This window comes from Sipha flava, unplaced genomic scaffold (assembly GCF_003268045.1).
Source record: "Sipha flava isolate LNK unplaced genomic scaffold, YSA_version1 79_pilon_pilon, whole genome shotgun sequence".
Lineage (NCBI taxonomy): Eukaryota > Metazoa > Arthropoda > Insecta > Hemiptera > Aphididae > Sipha > Sipha flava.
The window spans coordinates 327404-351230 of NW_020273620.1; the positions used below are offsets into that span (position 1 = coordinate 327404).

At 24.7% G+C, this 23827-nt stretch overlaps 1 protein-coding gene across 1 annotated transcript in view; it reads left to right on the plus strand.

Moving 5' to 3' along the window:
* The window catches only part of LOC112692993, a 348829-nt gene that overhangs the window by 215156 nt on the left and 109846 nt on the right, over positions 1-23827 (plus strand). The window contains exons 5-7 of the mRNA XM_025567839.1: positions 7842-7952; positions 16781-16923; positions 22040-22160. Of these exons, the coding sequence (XP_025423624.1) occupies positions 7887-7952; positions 16781-16923; positions 22040-22160 (330 nt within the window). The 5' untranslated portion in view covers positions 7842-7886. The remainder of the gene's footprint in view (positions 1-7841; positions 7953-16780; positions 16924-22039; positions 22161-23827) is intronic.

The window sequence follows — 23827 nt, forward strand, 5'->3', positions numbered from 1 at the left end:
ATATATTATATATCATAATTATTGTGTTAAAATATAAAATAAAAATAAAATTTTTATGACATATAATTAGAATAATTTAATTTTTTTCGGCCGGAAAAGATATATCTATGAACAATTATTTACTCTAGGTTCATAATGAGTTAGTAATTTATTTATTTATGATTATCGGACATACTACAATCGAACGAAGATAATTATAATATTATAAAATGTTATAAAAATTTATATAAAATAAGATGAAAAAAAAAAATGAATTAAATTAAGATATAAATGAAACTGTAGCATAACCTTAATAACTAAAAAATATCTACATCTTAATGTGATTTGACTAATCAATTTATCACTTTTCAATTTCAATAACCATATAAATATTCCTGTAATTGACAACATTAAACACTGCAGCATTCCCATCCTCATTATGAGTAATTACAATTTAATTTTTATATCTAAATTATACTTTTCCTTTTTTTTCGTTTAATCAATCAAACATATTTACATTAACCTGTTTATTTCATATTAATTTTATAATTGGGTACCTACTTTATAAATATAAAACAATGTTACATAATCAATTTCAATTCAACCGTTATTTTAATATGATAGCTTTACCGTCCGCTGGACTTAATCCATTGGCGTTCATTATACGTCAACATTGTACGTTACAAAATATTTCTTATCCACGGTCATTTTGTTCCTTTGAAAACACCGACCGTTAGAACTAATGTAATAGTATTAGGTTACACAGTGGCTCTAATTGTTGCTTTATGACTAAACATCTGATAGACTTTGTCATATAACACCAAATCAGCACATTCTTAAGACTAAGCGAGTTTCTATATATTACTGTCATCAAAATACACTATATATAATAATTATCTCACAGTGACCAGATTATTTGCAATGCGTCTATTAATATAGTTATGGAAATTCATTAAATTCGCTATTATATTTTTAACTTTACTCTCCGTGAAATCAACTACCCTATAAATATGTTTTAACCATTACTCGATTATATCAATCATTCGTTTAGGTTTCATGACGCCTTTAAACAAATCCTAATTCATCAAACTAAGAGTATAATCTTTTAATTAGTAATGCAGTATTATATTTGATTTTCTTATTTGAAGTATTGACCAAAAACATTGCATAAAAACATTTACAACAATAACTACAATGAAATAAAAACAGCAAAATATTTGTTTGGGAAAAATTAAACTTTTAATTGGATAGAAGTTTAAATTTACTATACTGTATTTTAAATTTGAAATAAGAACATATAATGTAAATAAGAAATTGGCAAAATGTTCGTTTTCTTAAAACTTATTTCGAAGAAAAAATAAATAAATATGTTAAAAATAAAACTTCATTACACGCATTTCACAATAACATTATTAAACATTATTTAATTTTCAATGTAACCCTGCGAATTATTTTTATAATTTGTATAAAAAATATTATAACATTTATATATTGAATGCTTATGATTTGTATTTCAGTTATTGATTCTGTTTTGCTTTTGTCAAAAATATTACAGCAATGTAATTACAAAATCAGTTATTATATAACTCATTGAAAACGCAATTTTGGTAAAAATAACTAATATTGAATCTTTTATAACCGATTGCGAGAATAATAGTTCAGTTGATAGTTGATAGTGTTTATACTTGCTGTACACCGAGTACAGGATTTTAAAGAAAACCGCGAAGGAGTGTATAATGAACAACACGAAAACGATTTTTATGAATTCGTCATCAATCATATTTAGTTGTAATTTTAGGAATGCTTGTATGTAATAATAACCATATTACCACTTTTAAGATTAAGAGTATTTTTATATATGCACAAAAGTAAATATACGTTTGAGCAAATATAAAAATTAAAATAATTAGTAATTATTAATTTCAATAACAGTAGTGTAAGAATACGTAATAATAATAATCGACACGTGTTAAAACGTACAGTGGTAAAAATAATAAAATGGAATAATTCATGTAAATAGCAGTGGTGGATATTGTTTATTATATCCCGAAGAGTGCAGTACGTACCAAACTATATGATAATACTCTGAACTCGAATACGTATTCTCCGATTTATTTCATATTTATCTGTGTTCACATATATGTAAATATGTTAGCGGTAATATATGTAATTCGTTATTTTACTAAATAACTAGTTATTCTATAAAATTTCTAAATATGCTCGTTAAAATATATGTATATGTTACCAGCAATATGGATAATCCGGTATTTGCAAAATGCCTAGATATTATATAAAATGCCAAAAATCACTAGGTGGTATACATAATACAAGCTTTGCCTAGGTATTATGTATAATGCCAAACGTGGAGTAGGCAATATGATGAAAATAAACAAAATTGGGCATCGCCTATTACCAACGACTTTACTTACCGTTTATCATAAATGTGCATGCACGTCTTAATACAATAAAGATTAAGATTCTTTTACTAGTATAATAATAAATCTGAGGTACAATATTGAACGTACTAAAAGTTTTATTACAATTTCGTATCTCGTTATGGTGTTACAACTATGGATACGATTTAAATGAAGTCAAATTTTTATAACAAAATACAAATTTTTTTTTAAAAATTTGGCCACAAATACAAGTTTTTTATCATTATATATCATATAACAGTAAAATGAGTTGATAAAAATTCAATCCACAAGAATTGGTTAAGGATTTTTAAAATGTGGTTGTAAGTCCAATTGTTAAATTAAAAATGTATTTGCCTAAAAATAAAATGTTGTGTACTTCAAAAAGTTATAATAAGTAAATAGTAGTTTAAGTAAAATATTTATGTAATAGTAATAATAAAATAATAGATAAAAATTATATTTTGTCTGCAATACAAGTAATAATATATAATAATTATAAGAATCTTAATGTAATATAACATATAATAAAATGTTTTGTACCTTGCCTAAAAAAATATTGGCATTTTGCATAATGCCTAGGAATTTGAAAATACCTGAATTATTCATATTGCTGGTAACATTTATATTACCTACATGATTTTATTATTTAATATATAGAATACCAGTTGGTTTTTTGCTAATGTGTAAAATTTATAATCATAATTTAATATTTACGCAAAAAATGTATTACGCTAAGTGACATCTCAAATGAAGATAATTGTCTTCAAAAGGAATCCACATCCTGATTCCAAAGTCAAGTGTTTTTCATATGCAAATTTTAAAAAAAGTACTAAAAATGGTGCATATGTTTAAAAATAATTTACTTTATAACTCTAAATGCCACCCAAAAAATGCGTGTAGATACTTATACAAGTAAATAAAAATTATATTTGTACTCGTATTATAATAATATAATTAAGTCATGTTTAAATTTATTTAATATTTTCATTTTTTTCATTTATTTAACATTTTAATAATTTAAAAATTTGAATAAAATTACGTTACTCAAACAGAATACATTTTTTGAAAATGTATATTTTTTTATGTAAGGGTTTATTAATAATTTTAAGTAAATTAACTAAATCGTTATTATTAGTTTATTACGAGTCAGTGGTAGTTATAAGTGGGGAGCAATAAGTAGCCCCCCCTTGGGAATTGGTTTTTTAAATTAGTGTATCACTGACCCATTAACATCTATCTGCAAATTGTATATCATTATTATAAGATGAATTTCATAAGTCAATACATTTATATCTTTTTTTTTAATACATTTATTTTAAATTGTGATTATATTATTAATTCGAGTATATAAACATTGTTATACATTTATACTTATAATATTTGTATATATATATATATATATATATATGTATATACATGTTACGCCGAATTTATGAAATTGCCGATTTCATGAAATCAGCAAGACCCTTTTTAAAAAATTATAAAGCATAATTTAATTTAAATAAATGTATAAAACGCTGGAAATATAATAAAATCAAATTATAATAATAAATATTATATGTATTTAAATAAATGTGTAAGAAAAGTAAACACAAAAAAAAAATTATATTATATTTAAATATTTTGGCATGTATGGCCTGGGTGACATGCCGAATTACACATCGTATTATTTTTTTTACATGTGCGCTTTTTAGATGTGCAATTCGTACGACAAGTACAACGTCAATATATAGCCAATCAATAGCCTTGTCCTGTCCCAACTGACCCCAATCTAGCAAGTTCCCATAGTGAATATTCTTTTTGTTGAACGTCTGCAGTCGACAGGGAACAGTACTTTGTAGCTGCCTAACTGTTCAGCTCCAGCAATGTGCTTAAAATCTCTTTTTTATTCCCGATACGAAATTTGCCATATTTTTCTTTTATGATAACTGCAAGAAGGTAGACTGCATCACTTCACCTTCGATCCACTGACGGGATTGACACCAGCTCATTGTCACTAACTTTAAAGGAGGGAGGAAATTTTTAATTACTGCCATAAGCCACTATTTGTTATTATATCATAATAACGTGTTATAATTATAATAATAATAAAAATAATTTGTTACCGAATGTGAACAGAAAAAGGCTGCCTAATTCACGAAATCAGCAATCAAAATTTGCCGTTTTCGTGAATTTGGTAGCCAAATTTCCGATTACACGTATTCGGTGACAACGTTGCTAATTTCATGAAATTGGCAATTTCAGAAATTCGTCGTAACATATATATATGGTAAGGGATGGACGAGGATTGGCTTTTTATCGCTCCCCCCCCCTAGAAAATCATGTATAACCGCTACTTTTACGATTAAATATCTAGTTTGTGTATAGTATAACTAGTTTAAGTATGTAATTTTGGATTCATTCAATGTATTAACTAGAAGTACCCAAAATTCTATCAAATAACTAGTTATTTTATAGATTTACGGAATTTCATACATTAACGCAAACATACGTATGCACTGTTAAATGCATTTTGACGTAATCGCGTTCGAATTGACAGCCCAATACTTCTCTCGTACGTCACTCAAAGTTGAACCCCGTTTAAATTGTCAAGAAAATATTTTAAGAACTCCAACACCTATGTATACAAATTATTTCATTTAACATTTATCTTGGCAAGGATTAGCGTAATACCTGTATATTATTATTATCATTTTTATATTATTTCTGCACAAAAATGATCGATTCTTTAGAAAGTTTGGTTTGCTTGAAAACAACTAAGATTTTATTGAAAACTGCTTAAGTTAATATTTACTTTCCGGGTTTTTAGAATATAATCGGGACACTAAAAGAATGTGTCATGTTGTACGAGCAATCTGTGTTAGTGATATATACAGTTTTAATTTTAAAGTTTTTATGATTTCACATTACCGCCATCGAAAAGTGTCGAAAAATCCAGAATATATTTAATATCTTCAAAAAACCAATAAAAGTTCAATATTTATTTTAAATCAAAAATGTGTATAACAATAATTATGTATTTTTAATATTGTAACAAAGAAAATACATTTGTTAAGTAGGATGAGGTAAAGTATTTTCGTGACATAAACAATTTCGTGATATTATTTGTTGACGTGTATTGTAATTTTCAAGTCAATCGTGTAACTTTATAAAAGAATCTACATGGATAGTAAATATTATTTTATAAAAATTAAATCGTATTGGTTTTAAATATAATTAAAATAAAATTAATTCATATAAAATTTAATTATTCATAAAACTGTACTAAAAATGTGTTCAATTTATAAAAATAAATTAATACATTTTGGATTCCTTTTAATTCAGATATAAGAAAAAATATAAATTCTGAAAGTTCGTATTGGAACCATAAAATGAATAAAAATAAAATAAATTGTATTGCACATAAATCATATAAAAAATGTTTTTAAAAGCAATAAAATAATATGAGCTTTGTTACAAAATAAATTAATATTAGTAGGTATACATGTAAATTAATTTATAAATTGTCATGGTTACCGTATTAAAGCTATGGAATATAATCACAACAATCGCACCCTAAAAAAAAAATCGAATTCTATTGTTAACCACACATTTTGACATTGACTTTTACCAATCGAGTGTAAATGCCCCTCAATTATTAACCATATTATTATATACTTGAAGTTTATTTTTAACCTAAGTTAATTTAAAAACATAAATAAATATAAAGTTGTGAAACAAAAATAAACTAAAGCTCTGAGAATGAAATACGTAATATAATTACAAGTCTGAATGGTAATAAATAATAGTAAATATCTATAATTTTGTTATATAGTATATTGAAAACTGAAATACAGTTATACTGATAATATTTATATTTCATACAATCTTATGATCACGCATATATTTTATATAACTATATGCCAATGATTCACATGGTATTCTATTTAAAAGTTGACCGAGCAAACTAATACCTTTTACATTACTAAAGTAGTAATTATATTATTGGTATTATTATACTTATTATTATAATTAATTAAACGGCTTAAATCTTGTAACACAAATATTCCAGTAATGGATAAATTAAAAATATACAAAATGATAAAATATTACTACCTTAAGTATCGTGAGATAGGCAGGTAAATAATATAAACTGTATGAAATAAAACAATTAAGTAAAAAAAAAAACCTAATGTTAAACTTAAAATTAAATGTGAGATCCTCATTTTTATTTTTCATAATACACCTAAATGAGATTCATTAGATTAGTAATAGGTTGTTCAAAAATTATGATAACTTGTTTTTTTTTTTTACTTTTCACTATTCTATATTTTATCACTGGTTAAGTAATCATTTTCTAATATTAAAAAATCTACGGATTATTGGTAATAATTTTTAACAATTTTTTTATAGAGAATAGAAACAAAAAAGTATCTTATTTAGAAATATAGTCGTATATAAAATGTAAAAACTCAACTATAATCCATACTTTAAATAGTTATTAAAACTATTGTTTTAATGAATCAATTGGAATATTCTTTTCAAAAAGAAAATTAATAATGTCAAAAACAATTTTTTTAAATTTTTTGTGTAGGTACAGAATAGAAAATTCGAAGATTAACAAATGGAAAAAAGCTATGTTTTATTAAGGAAACGAACCGGAACACTAAAGTCAATGTATTAAAACACAATTGACTACAATAATAAAATGTCAAAGTTTAAATATAGTTTCTTGATAGGTAGATAAGTACAGTGAAATTATTTAAATACAATAATTTGATAAGGTATTTTTTAGATCGTAGATGAACACATTTTAACAAAAAGTACCTTTTATTTTGTGCTCACTATGTGACAGTATTCACTATTTAGGTTTAAGAAGATAATTTAATTTCAACCTAAAAACGTAATTTTCAAAAAAAATATAATTAGTAAAAACAAAAATATATGATAAGTATGATAACTAGAAGTGTTGACTTTATTTGTACACATTTGTGTTTGGGCTTCGGAATTTAATAAAAATGTATATATTTATTTGTATTAGGTTTATAATATTATATATTTATATAATATTTAATTATTAATTTTATTTTATATTATGTTTAAAAATTAGGATTGATTGATTTACTGATTTCTTTTTTAAACCGTAGAAATCATGGCTGTTTGACATTCTTGACAAATAAAAAATGTAAACACACAAAAACAAATTAATAAAAATATTGATTCATTTAAATTGATACGATGTATTATTTAAAACTTTTTATACATTATTTATGAATATGTGTATTACTGTATTTACTATTATAGTGATCTGGTGAAAAGTTATAGTTTTGAATGATGGTAAATCATTTTACCATTTAAACTGTTTATGGAATTTAATTTTATCGATTCCAACTTCGAAACTAGCTATTTAAGAATAATAAATGTGTATCCGAAGTGAATTTAATATAATTTCCTGTTTGTTTTTAGTTTGTACTCAAATACGAGAAGTGGACATGACGAAGCTGTTTTGAAATGAAGGGTTCCGGTATCAACGGTTTCCAAGTACCTTCGCCATCGCCCGTTGAAAATGACTCCGCAGTAAGTATTTGAAAAGCAATCATTTTGAAATACGCTTAAATGAAACCGGATAGAAAATGTTAAATATATTTGTATTCATTTATAAACACTTAATTCCACTAAAACCTATCAAAACTTTTCATTATTCATTGGATAAAAAAGTTTTAACTCTCAAGAGAGTGTCCGATGGGAAATCATGTTTGTTCCGACTAAATACGAATCACAGCTGCCCCAAGTCTCTTTTTTTTCAGAATACTTGGAAAAGATTTCATGACCCGTTTCCGACACACTGAGGCAATGTGGTTTTTGACCTATCCTTATTCACGTCCTCTTCACCTCATCATAAAATGTGACAGACAATTTTTCACGATGGTCAACCTTATGAAAACGTCCCTTCCGATTTATTGTTTCTATAAATAAATTTGAAACGTAAAAGAAAATATGATATGGCAGATTTCCAATACCTACTACTTATATTTTATTACACATCATACTACAATAAATATGAACATCATAATCATATTTATAAAATATTCATAACCGTTTATTATTTATTTATAACTTCAACCTTTATTCTTTTTTTATTGGTAAAATATTTAATCATTTATTAGACAATTTTAAAAATGTATATTTATCTTATAAAATTATTTGATATATTTCTTGTAAAAATTGTTTAAGTGCTTATTGGAATTAAATAAATAATTGAAGATTTAAACTATCATTATACCACCCACGGGGAATTCAATTTTTTAAACAGGAAAAAATCGCCATCAAGAGATTAGAATTTTGGACACACTAATATGGTCTAATGCTATTGTATACCACTTAATATTGTATATTGAGTCACTTGGTTTAATATTTACAAAATTAAAACTAGAAGACTTGTATGATATGTTAGGATGACATTTTTTAAATCACACGTAAATCGTACTTGTGCTAAATGGTTTTATCATAAAAAAAAAAAAAAATCTTAAAAGCTTTGAGTTATATATTTAACCCTATGTGCATATGTGCTATAGTTTATTCTCCAAGTTTTCATATATGTCTATGCAATGGAAAATTAACAATAAATGATTTTTGATTATCTTTTTTATTTTCAATTCATTACTAGAAAATTACCAAATCCGATTTGGCTAAAAATAGGCGTACCTCAAATTTCATCCACTTGGTCATATTTCTTAAAGAGATTTTTAAATAATTGAAATATTAAAAATAGAAATATAGTTCCTACCCACTATGGATGAGAATTCGTACTGTCTGATAGCACTGTATAACAAATATGGAGTACTCATAAAAGAATGATTGAACCTATACATAAATAAAAATAAATCATCATCGTTTCATCCAAAATCTAAAATGAATATAAAATTATTATAAACATTTTTTTTCTTTCATCTACTCTTATATACCTCATTTAAATATATAATACAATACTATTATTCTTTTATATTGAGTTTATACATATCGGCTTACAAAATAAAAAAAAAATAAAATAGGCACTTTACAATTTGTAAAGTTATGGAATCATTTAAAATATTCTTTTATAAAAATGTCAGGCATTCATTAAAATAATCCTCCTCATAATTAGTTTTTATTCATAAATGCTATAGGTAAAATATTATAATTTTCATTTTTTTTATGTTCAATAGGAGTTGTACACTTAGTATGTTTTTAATTTAACCAACCATATCTTCATTTACTGTTTTATGATATGACACCTAATATTATTTATTTTCATATTTTACATATAATGAGCATATTTTCATTCTTAAACAATTGCAAATATTTGCTAACATAATTCCTGTAAGTGTAGTAATAATAATGTATTTGGGCAATAAATGGATCGAAAAAAAAGATATCGAAATAATAAAAATAAAGATATGAAACGCTAATTTTTTTAAATTAATTTTAATTTTTTAATAGATCTCTTATAATTAGAAAAATAAACTCAATAGATGAAATTATATATGCGTACGCATAAAACAGAGTGGAGGAACCTTTCATTTAAGGTATTTTAACAATATAATTATTATATCATATATTTACATTTTTAATTAATTTTTTTTTTTTTTTTTTTGATACATACATTTAGAACAAATATTTTACGTTTAACACTAAACTTATTAATTTTATTTTATTTGTTGTTTTTAATAAACATTGTGCTAGGTTCATTGTACGATAAAATATAAAATTTCTTTGTAGAGTGCTACTAACATTCTTTTAGAGTACTACGTCGACACCTATAAGTATCAAAACTTGGAAAACGTCGTTTTATCAAAAAGCTTTTAAGATTTAAACGAATTATAATATCCAACGAAATGTTGATTACTAATCACATATTTCAAAAACTATATTCATCGTTCTGAATAAATTTACTTTGACGTTAAACGAATGAAAAGTATTGAGAAAGGTTTGACAATAGCATATTATAATATTTCCTATTTCATTTCATCTGTTTCCTGTATAAATATATTCTTAAAAAAAACTAAAAATGTTGAAACTCCTGGGTCGGGAGAGACTCCACAGTCAGGTTAGATACTGGGATGAGGGAATTGCATTGCTCAATAAGTTTTTTTTAAAATTGAAACAATTATCCTTGAAAAAACAATTCTGAATGAAAAAGGTCGTCAGTTTATTTTTTTTTCAAGATGGTTAACATTAAAAAAGAATCAAATGCATAAATAAATTAAGTTGAACTATTAATATTATATTTTTCGCAAAAAAAAAAAAAAGATAATTAAAGCTTAGGAAATTCGAAAATTGCAAATGCCTATAAACAGGGTAAATATCATTAAAATATTTTGAAACTATATCTATTTAATATCGTTTAATGGAAATACACTGAATTATCCGATTTTGTTATGATTTCATTTTGCTTGTAATGTTTTTAATTTTATTACTAATCAAAAATATTTAAAAAAAAAAATCATAACAATGATATCTATAGAAAACGGTAATAAAAACATTCAGTAAACATCTTATCCCTACGATTATTTTTTAAGTTACCATGAATACAAATGTTTGATTTTGACGAAAATCATTATTTTAAAATCATTACATTTTGCCGTATTTTTATAATTTTTCGTCAGTTTTTCTCATTAAAAAAAAAACTTTTAGAAAATTATTAAAATGGATTCTATTTAAACAATTGTTTAAACAAAACAAAATTGCCTATTATAAATGCCTAATGATTGAGTAATTCTATTGAATAAAAATTTTAATTTTGTGTAACAAAATAATAGGAAATTATTAACAGTAAGGATTCGAATCTCGGTTAAAAATGTACACAATATTTTTTACGTTTTTATAAGTGTTCAAAAAACTTATAAAAAATTTAATTCCACCCCTTCCCCAAAATACCAAATGCAACCCATTTTTTATTTTTTACTTTTTTTCAGTGATGTATGTAATCCTTTTGGTAGAAATCATGTCTATATACATGAAAAACAATAAAAATACATTTTGAAAATATAATTATATTATGCATTAAATTATAATAAAATCAATACATTTCTCTTTTAAAATTCAGAATTTAAAATCGATGTATTTAATATACTGCATATGTTAATATTTGCAATGTCAAATTTTAACATTTAAAAATAAAAAAGTATTTTTCTTCGAAACACAAATCTTTTATTAAAAAAAAATGCACATTGTATAATTTTATAACATATGTATACAGTGACATAAACATGCTTTTTTTTTTGAATGGGGGAATATGTATTAAAAAGAAAATAAAACCTAGATGATAGGTACTTGAATCAATTGAAATTATTTGTAAATGATACATTTCATTCCTATCATATAATCCTATAAAATATTACATAGATTAACACTCTATGTAAGTTTTGTTTTCAAATCAGATACTTTGTAATTTTAGATTTCTAACAATATTTCAGATTTATATACAATATATAATTATATTTATAAATAAATTTCGTAAATAGCTTTGCATTTTTTTTCCTACTGGTTAACTGTGAGCACAAAGTAATTAATTAAAATTAAATAAGTACGATAAATGGTTCAGTTAAACGGAAAATACTGCAGAGATGACTTTGAATATTTATTTTTATTTATTTTATTATAATTTATTTTATTATTTTTTATTGTGTATGAGACTATTGAAATTTTTTACACACATTTTCAAAAACTTTTTAAATGTAATACATTTTAAAGGCATTAAATATGTTTTTTATTTGTTTGTTCTCTAGAGAAAAAAATTCTAGAACATGAACGCTGTTAATTTGCACAAAATCGTTAACTTTAATTAGTCTTGCACAATACGACCTTAGTGCATTTTAAAGTTTTGACCTAAATCAATTTAATTAATATTTTATTTTTAATATAATTAATAAGATTATTAACTATTTTTTATTTAGTCAATTTTCTTATTTAATTCTAAATAATAATTGATTTACCATTTGGTAATTTTTATTTAAAACTAGCACTGATTTTTAGAAACTGAATCGATTTAATTTTTTTTTAACACACTCAGACCATTCAAAATACACGAAATATTTATAATTTATTTAATTGATATGCATTATAACATATAAATTTTACTATTACAATGTTGGCCAATAAGTACAAGGGTATAATAATTTAATGAATATTAGAATCTTTCGTTTCAATATTCATGCTAATTTACACTGTACTAACACATCGAACATGATATGTACACACGTAAAATACAAAATACATTAAATTCAACGAACAAACATATGTTTCGTATATTTAGACTCAATATTTTTATTATAATTTGTTAGTTTAACATGTATGATATTTGTTTTTTATGATTCATAGGTATTAGGTAGGTATAGCTCTTAAAACAAGTCAAATGCACTACAGTAGTAAAAACAAATACGTACGCGGTCTTAAAAATGCACTAAAATGTTTTCATATGTAAACTTTTTTTCGTATTTACTTCTTATCTCGTTCTAAATTTTATTTATTTTTGCGCTTTTTTTTTTCTTTTTTCATGACGATTGGGCTCAGGCGAAATATAGGATCACGTAGACGCGAAAAATGACGATTTGTCACGTTTGGGTTGAGCCACGTGCCAAACACGGTGCTCGACTCTGTACTGGTACTGCTAAACTGCACTAATACACGTGAATAGCAATAATAAAAACAACCCCATATATTGTATATATAAAACATGAAAAAAAAAAATACTTATAATATTGAATCGATTTATTAATTAATCAAATCGGAGGTTAGCGCGTGTTCACTGCACACATATTGTCTTCCTTTGAAGATGTAATATTATGATGACGTGTGAAATGAAAGTATAAAATATTTGAAAATAAAAGAGAAAAAAAAAATAAGAAAAGGTCAAAATTATTTTAGAGAGCACGCTCGTGGTGTACAGAGTCCACAAGATACAATATACGACGAGTCTGCAAGTAGTATGTAGGTTAGGCCAGAGGTAGATGAATTTGGTCGGCGGATGAACCGGACAGATAACTATGCACCACGTAGGGTATAGTAAAGGATGAATGTACGAAGAATGACAGGCACCCACCCGGTTATTACTGCAACGGTCAAACCTTCCATTCCGTCCACGCACGGACTGTTATAATTACGGTTGGTCGATGGTTTGATTCTGGAATTATGTTATGAATACATTATAGGTTTAAATTTGTCTTTTTTCGTCGAAGATTGTTCAACACAATTATTTCATAATCAAATGACGTAAATTTAATAGTATACATTGCACAGTAAATAGTATTTCAATGGTACTATAACTGCAGGCACGGACAAACGTTTGTTCCGATATAATATTCGGAAAAAATAAATTGAAGACCAATTGCAATTACTTACAATTAAAATCTGTTACCTATTTTAAACGTACACAAATGTTAATATCGTTAAATCAGCGTTATTTTATAAATAATATTATGCGCATGGTTTTTACGGAACATCAAGACTGTTTTGGTGGAAAAAAATTGTTGCTAATTAATTAATTTAACCATTATTTGCGTGTTGCGTTATATATAATATATATATTACATTTAGTTGCATTATAATATAGATTACGTTGTTCACACTGTCGGTGAATTTTAACTAAAGGGTTATCTCAGAACATAAATTAAAATTGGTTTTACGTAATAGAAGAAAGTGAAAAGAACAAAATTTATCTATATGTATACATATATATATTTAAAATATAAATGTTTGATGAAAATTTCAAACATCGATATTTAATAAATTTTTACTAAATTTAAATTTAAATTAATATTTTAAGTTATTCGTAGAATATGAGTTCATTATCATGATACTAAAATTCATTCATTTTTGTTTAAATATATGAATGGATTTCTATTAATAACGCTCTATACGTATGTTTATACGAAAATCGATTTAAATTAATTTTAAGTAAAACTGAGTACATAAGTATATTTCTCAAAAAAGAAAGTGTATATTTTATTAAATTTCATATACCATACTCCGTGAATGAACCCAACACCGTATGAATTCATATAGTAAATAAAAAAAGGTGGTTTATTTATTTCGACTCTTATTGTAAAATGGGTTTTCTACGAAAGCTTAACGTGAAATTTATAACTGTAGACCTATATAGTTATTCACTCAATAGATTTTTAAATTTATTGAAATATGTAAAATAATTAATCCACAATAGATACATTGTATAATTTTTTATATATTGCAAAAACCATTTACCTTTTATGAGTTTGTATACAATAATGTACTCCAATGTTATATTGTTGTACATAAATTTCAAAGTTTATAATTTATAATTTTTGATTTATATTATTTAATTTGGTAAATTATAAAATATATCTTCAAAGCGTAGATATAACGCAAAAATTATTAATATTTTAATCTTGGAAAACTAAAAAACAAAGCAATGTATTAACGTTGGATTGAGCGAGTTTTTCTTGTCATTCCAAAATATAATTAGTTCGACGACACTGGTAGGAGTGGTAGGATATAGAATATAGATACTATATAGTATATATAGATATAAGATATTTACGTAAAGACACTCTTGGGTATAAAACGTGTTTGGAACAGGATAAAATATATACGCACTAAGAGTTAAATTATTATTTTTGTATTAATTCAGTAAGTTATTGACGTTACATTATAATTCTGAAAATATTTATTAATTCTTTACTTATAACTAATTAATTTATAAATTTTTTTTTTTTTATATTACGATATATTTAAATGATCATACTGGTTTCATGTCAATACGGTTTGAAAACAAAGACCGAGTTTGCTTTACTACTCATTAATTACTTACTCATAACACTACAGAGAAAACAAATTTAAATCACGTCAAACGTGAGCGTTCAATCAACTATTTTATAATCAACGGTTATCTCACAATAATAAATATTTAACGTTTAAAATTAATATAACCGTACCCAAAATCACGGGAATCAAAAAACCTCGATTATGATGTTGACGCTTTGGGATCAGAATGTGACATACGAGTGGGTACTAAATTTATTTTTCTACGCGCATTCACAATAATGTCGTTGTTCATTCATTTAACAAATAATCCAAAAGCTTACCTTATTTTTACTCTTATGTATATTGATTTTATATTTCCATAAGTATAATGTTCGAAAATGAGTTTTTATAGTAAATTAATCGTTGAATTGTCCGTTTTGAAATAACCTCATACTTCGTTGTAATACATTTTGATATATTTAAATTTGTGTTGTGAAAAGAGTTCATATGTATCTTTTATTACTTATGAACTCTTTTCACGAAAATGTTTATGTATCTTTTATTATTTAAATATTTTGATATATGAATAATACAGCTCTCAATTTAATTTGCAGTAAACATACATAGTAGTTAATCTAATTACAATATTAAAATTAATATCAACACAATATTATAAGCTGAACGTGTACATAGTGAACATATGGAGTGCGGGTATAGTTTGATGTTATATTGTTGTGTGAACACTATTGCGCATCAAATTAATAATTATTCAACACCGTATTATAGTGAGGTAAATTGAGTTTTTATGAGCGACGTCAAATCTGACACCGTCATTGCTAACTAAAATCAACATTTGTGGTACCTATAATGTATGTTATAATTTCACTAAAATCCACCTCTCTTCCATCATTTTAACTTGAAGGTAATTGTCTTTGGCAGAAACGTTTATGGTCGAATTTATAGCATTTGAAAATGATTTTCGAGCGGATTTTAGGTGTTTATGTTCAAGAAATGTACCGACTTATAATTTAAATGCTGTTAAAATAGAACCACTGAATAAATATTTTTAATGTGTTCTCATAAATTGTAGAGCTTCAGAAACTATAAGACTATACGATAATAAGCTTAGCAAAAATTAATAAAAAAAAATGGAATTTCGTAAAACTAATCTATAAATGTTATAATAATATAAGATGTTGCATATTTAAACATATAAAGGTCGTGATACTAGTGTCCCCCAGTGATAATTGAATGCTACTTTGTGGTGGTTGCCACTAACCAATACATTCTCATAACAACCGTAGTGACATGAGTTGATTTTTCCTGTATATTCCTTTGCAGAAGAATACCACGTCTATGAACTACGATGGCAAACAATTTTATTGAAGTGCCACCTAGTGAAAATTACTTAAAATAAATAATAAGTAATTGAATTGTTTTTAATGTACTGTACGGTGAAGAAATATCAAATAATAAAATTTTAACATTACGGGACGCGTCGTAGTCGTTGTTATAGCACTCAAATAATTATACTTGTATATTTTGTCCAACGCATTGCTTCCGTTTTATATGCGTATGCGACCATTATTCTAGTCCAGGATTATCTCATAATGTATCTCATGAGACATACATATGTGTGTTTGCAGGATGACCGTCAACATAATGCGACTTCGAACGTGGGCCATAATCCTTTCGGCGAATACGGCGAGAGGAACTCCGAACAACTGTTGCTGGATGGGCTAAATCCATCAAAGTTATTTATTCCATCATCAAACTCTCCGCGTTGCAGGTATTTATCGCGATGGCTTAAAATGATTTTCCATCTTTTACACGCATCATAACTGCACTGATTTTGAAAACCTGTAATTATCATTTTCAATCTTATGATTCATTCCGAACAATACACATATCAACAAAATTGACATACTATTAAATGGGAATTTCGAAGAAATTTTTTTTTATTATTTTTATGCAAATGTTATTCATTTTTTTAAATTTGTAATCGTACCAATAACATATAGGCATTAACGAGTATAGGACGACATTTTTTGCATACTCGCTATATTTAACAATTAATGTATACTAAAAACATATTAATAATTTATGTAATTATTACTAGATAATAAAATATTAAAATTATAAAAATGTATTAAATGTACTACTTCAAGAATTTAATTTCTTAATAATATTATTTGAATCAATTGTATTCAGTAAATCTTTCTCTACATTCATCAACATAAAATTTTCCAAAATGTTTTTGATTAATGTATTTCTTAAAGTTTTCAACTTCAAAACTTCTTTCACACCTTATTTGTGTAACAGATTTTGTTAAAATTAGTTTTTAAGCAATGAAAAAAACTACGGTATGCATTTGTATATACATTGTACTTCACCAGCACATAAAAGCATCAAAGTACAAAAAATTTTACATTTATATTTGAACTGTGGTTATATGACACTAAACCTGAATAATCACTTGAAAATATTAAAACAACAAAAATAAAATCATACAAATATTAAAAACATTATTAAATTTAGAAATATTAGTCTATAAACAGAATAAAGTTTACATTGTTTAATAGTTATAGAATATTATTCATTTATAATATTTGAGTATTTAACATTGATACGCATTGTTTAAAAATATAATAACGAAATTTGAATTTATTACAATGTACAAACGTAGATACAAAATTATCATTTATCATTGTAGCTTATCAACACTCGTTGAAAAATGATTGTTTATTTTTACGAGTATTATTCATACATATTTAAACATACATTTTGTACATTATTTAGTAGTTTTAGTACATAATATAACATAGATAGACATGGCAAATTTTATTATTCATGTATATAAGTATGGATTAACGCGGTTATCTCTGATATATATACTTATATGCAGAAGCGTCTTATGGGGTATAACAATTAAAAATACACATTTACGAATATATTGTGCTGCTAGTATTATGAAATAATAATTTTTCTTTTTCTAATATTCTAGGATTGGGGCCTATGAGTTTAAATATAGTTGAAGGCCTACCGGTAAGATCCTGATTTCCCAGTGGACCTATCTACCCATGATGATAACGTAATAGCATTACTGTGTTACAAAGTAACCAACCACTTAAAATCAATCTACGATATTATTCCAAAGTTTTGAGATCTATATTTTAGTAATTTACAACTTAACAGAATGATAAAAAAAAAAGAACAATGCAATGTACAATTCTAGTTTCTTTTAAATATTACAATGTAATAAGTTCATTTTCAACATGTAAAACGTAGGTACAATTTTTACTACAAACATAGATAAGATATTTATAATAAACATAGTAAAAACTTTAATTGAGTGATTGGGTTACAATTTTTATGGGTTTTATTAATTGCGAGGCACTTAACAGACTAATATAATTTTTGTATAATGTACTATTAATTTTTATTTAAATAAATGGATGTTATTTAAAATAACAGACACTTACATTCTCCGAAATTTAATTTAAAAAGTTAACGATCTGATAAAGTAAATAATGCAACTCATTAGTTTTCACTCAATTTATTATTACAATTATTTTTATTTAAAATTGTTCCATCAGCCAAAAGTGTATTTAATTCAAACTAAAAATATCAAATTCTGTATAAAATTACTAACTTTGTTATTAAGCATATACCATAAGATAAAACAATGATACAATTAGTAGTTCTTAAAATATATATTCTGAAATATAAAATAAAACACACAATTGTATGTGATTTTAATACTTAATTATGTTAATGAGGTCAAGTTTATTTACAATATTATGTCATATTGACTGATCTAATAAGGGTGCTTAGTGGACTTAAAACAATGAATCGTTCATTAAATTCAATATCATTCAGCGTGGAATAATACAGCTACGAAATAATATAGGTTCGATGAGATAAATACTAGCATGAGCTTTTTAGCTTATGTCTGTTTGTATCAAGTTCACTAATTGGATACATTAAAAGTTTAAAAATTCATTAAGATTGGGTAATATGGAATATAAAATCTTATTTATTTTTAAATAACCCTTCTCAGTAATATCAAAACCAATTGTCATATATGGTGGTGACAAACATATATTTAAATAATATTAGTAAAATCATGATTTGAAGAAAAATAAACACAAATAATGTATTTTTATGAATGGATTTGATACGTCTTGTATGGAGAGATAATTGCAAGTATATGTTTTGTAGAATATCACATGAATGTGACATGAAATACTATACATAAAGCATTTTATGTTTGATAATATTTACGTAATTTTACAACTACCAAACGAGTGTGAATTGTAATTAGTGCAAACTATAAATAGAATGCTAACTGGTTTAGGTTCAAAATTTTGTAATTTAGACATTGAAAAATGGCTTTTTCGTACATTTTGTTCGTGTGAATAGCTAGAAAATGAATTTTGAAAACATTTGTTAATTTTAAATTTGCAGTGCCCATAACGAAATACATTGTTCAATTATCTTACGTGAATTTAGAGAATTTTGAGTAATGAAAGTTCTCATGTTGGTCATGTTGACCAAAAATAATTTTTCTTTAGACATTAAAAAAGTACATTTTTTAGTAGATACACAATGTGAATAAAGACCTCTATGATTATTTTATTCTGTATAAAAAAAATAGCAACCCATACGATTATACTATGTAGTTATCACACACCAAATATTTGGTGTAGATTTAGTTTGTGATATAATATTTTACAGACAATTAATTGGTCTAAAGATAAGCCATACTTTTTTTACTCTTTTTTACTATTTTTTTTACTACGGAAATTTAAAATTTATATTACTTATAAATACAGGTTTTTTTATATGATTTTTCAATTACTTTTATCTACACATTTAGACAGGTTTGAAATAATGGCTATTCAAAAATCTATTTTTTTTTTTTTTTTGTTGACTAGGGAACATATTTTTTAACTTTCTAACTGATGTTCTTTTCTATCGTTGGATTATCAAAAAATAATTAATTAATAATTTATACAAAGTTTAAGTTGTAACTTCAGAATAATACGACTGTTAACGATTTTCTGAGTAAAGAAAAATTATTTGTATGAAATAAAATTAAAATAAAATATTAACGTGGTATATTTGCCTAAATTATATTTTATGCTCAATAATCGATCAATGATATTTTATTTCTTGTATTTACTTTGCATTTAAATATTTTTTTTCTCAACGACATAACTATAAATTTTACATTATTACACTTGCATCTTATATATTTTTTCAATATGCATTTCATCATGGACGAATGTATATTAAAAAAATATATCGTAAGAGTTGCATTTAAATGTAAAAAATACTGTTATCCACAGTGCTGGCGCAATATTTTGCGAAATCCTTTTATCAAACATATATCTAAAAGCGGATTTAAGAGTGCTTAATACCTTAGATATTATCCTTGATACCGTTCTGCTCCTCCATCCCAATTTTTTTTCGGAATAATATTATATTGTAACTAAAATACTATATATATGAAAATAAAGTTTTATCCGTACCAAATATTATTTTCATATTATTTCCATGTATTTTGGATAGTACTATTAAAATTAAAATCAGGTTATGTGTTAAATTATAAGTTTCAACAAGAAATATCCAAAATTATTAGTCTTAAGATCAGATATTATTTTTTATACTAATAATTTAATTATTAATGGTAATTAAAATAGTAATTAATTTTATAATTAATATAATAATTATCATGAGTAAAAATGTCAATGGCTGACACTATCCTAAATTTGTCTAGAATAATAATCAGATTTTTTTTTAAAAACAAAATAAGTTATTTGATACATTGTTATTAATGTCATAAATTATTATTATATACGTTTAATATGAGTAAAAAAAGAAAAAAATTAAACTTTTTATTTTATAATTTATTGTAACTATTTACCGATAAATAAGTATTTCGAATTATTTTCCTTTAGATTTTATTTCACAATAAGTTTAAATTGGTCCTCGATGATTTGTTTAAAAGATTAATTTATCAAGAATTGTTTAATTTGACAATATGAAAAATGGAAATGTGTGTTATTATTATTAATGTAAATTATTTTTGTATGAAAATTTATACATAAAAAATTAAATAAATATTCGGTAAGAGACATGTAGGAAAAAATATTTTCTCAATTATCACTAAAGAAATATTCTATGTTCAATATTATGTTAACAGTATGTTTTGAAATTATTTAAACGATGGGTATACTTTATTACAAAACAATATATACACGTGCAAAAAACAAAATGGACAGTGCACACATATTAAAAGCTATTATGTAACACAATATATGTCAAACTGTTTCCTTACCGGTATTTTGAAACTATTATTATAAGTAAATGAAACACAGCTTATACAATTTGATAATAAAAAAATATTTATAAAACAACAGTTAATAGAATACTTCATGGTGAAATAGTCGTTAATAATTATGTACAGATATATTTGCTGAATAAATAAAATGAAACTAATTATTAAATTAATGTATCATAAAAAACAATGTTTTATATTTTGTTTACTTCTTTATAACTAGCCACTTACAACATTTTTATTTATTTTATTTGGAATTTATTAATCGAAAGTTTTAGCCATTTATATAATAAGTATGCATACTACAATTATGCGAATTAATTTTAACGTATAACTATGTTATATGTTATGGTATAATGTACAGTAATCTAATGATAAAATTTAAGTCTAAATTCACTTCATTGAAAACTGTGATAATTATGAAATATAAAAATTGATTTTTTTTAAATTTCGTAATTATAATAAACATAAGAAATTCGTAAATGAAAAGTGAACGCATATGTGTTTTTTATCTATACTTGTTTATTTATTTTTTTTTCTTGTTTTGTTTTCATGTTTTCAGTATTGGTTCCTCTGCATCAGACCACCTGAGTTTCGAAAGTCAATTATTGGAAGTGGCTATTCGAACAAATGATGTTTCAAAAGTTAAACACTTTTTAATGATACACCGAGATAAATTTCAGGTTTGTTGATTATATTTTTTATAAAATACTACTAGGTGCTTATTAATGTGCTATAACATACCATTTGCACTTGCTTTGCTATTAATTTTTTTTCTTCACATTACTGAAATTCATGATAAAATTAATTTTAAATTAAAGATAAAAATTAAAGGTAAAACATACTTCATCAATTATACATTTATAATTGAAATCATACATAAACCAAATATACAGTGTGCAATACACCATATTTTTTAACAATCAATGAATAGTTCCTAATATCAGTTACAATAAATTAAATGGAAGCCTAATAAATTTCTGAGATTACAAATAAATGGCTCATATTAAGCGTGATATTAGGCTGCTATTTGGAAAAAAATTTCTTAATTTTACACAAGAAGATATTTTTGATTTTAAATTTGCGAGTAACTGAAGGAGAAAAATCTAATAACAACAAAATGTCATAATTCATCATTCGACATTCATAGTTATTTTTGGTAGTCATGTGACATCATAATATTATTAACGGAGTATACTCTTACGGAGGACGATAAATATCCAAACGGAAATTAAAAAAAAAACCGATAGAAAAATGAAAAGTTAATAGATTCAAAGATTTTAAAGGTGAAGTTCATCTTACGAACGTACGATAGTAATATTATACATATTCTAGTAGTAAAAATATTTATTATAAGACAACTAGCTCAAAAAACTTGGAAATTCGATTAAGAACTACATACAATTTTTGTAGATTTCAAAAAAGTGTATGATAGTAACAACATAAGAACAAGAATAAAATTAAAGGTTGGTGAAACTATAGAACAAGTAAAAGACTTCATATATTTAGGTAGAACTATAAGCTCAGATGGAAGATGCAAAAAAGAAATTATAAAAAGAATATCTCGAGTTAAAGTAGCATTTAATAAGAAAAGAAATATTTTTATTTCAAAAAGCATTGACCTTAATATCAGGAAGAATCTACTAAAAACGTACATCTAGAGCATTATGTTATATGGATGTGAAATATGGACTATTGCAAGAGAAGAAATGAGAAGAATAGAAGCATTCGAAATGTGGTGCTACAGGAGGATGCAAAAGATAAGTTGAACTAATAGAATCACTTATGAAAAAGTTTTAGAAAGGATATCGGAGAAAAAATAAACGTAGAAGAGTATACAGAAAAGGCGAAATGAATTAATAGATCATATTTTAAGACACGATGGGCTGCTATTATTAATCTTAGAAGGTGTAATCGACGGAAAAAACTATAGAGGAAAGCCAAGATTGCAATACATAAGTCAGATAATGGAAGATCAAGGATGTACTCGTATCAAGAATTGAAGAGAAAGGCTGGTGATAGAGAAACATGGAAATTGCTACTAACCAATCATTAGATTGAATACTACAGAAAAGAAAGAAATATCAACAGAGAAAATATATACAACATTTTAGAACATTTCCACAAGAACTTATAGGATTAATTAAGGCCACATTAAATGGGACCATGGTAAAAGTGAAAGTACAGGCGAATAAAGGCTTACTACAAGGTGATGCACCATCCATCATTATTTTTAATTTAGTTCTGAAAAAAGTAATTAGAATGATGAATATCTCACCAGATAAAGGGGTGAAACTTGATGGAACATCAATAAGTATTTTAGCATACGCAGATGATATAGTGCTTTTAG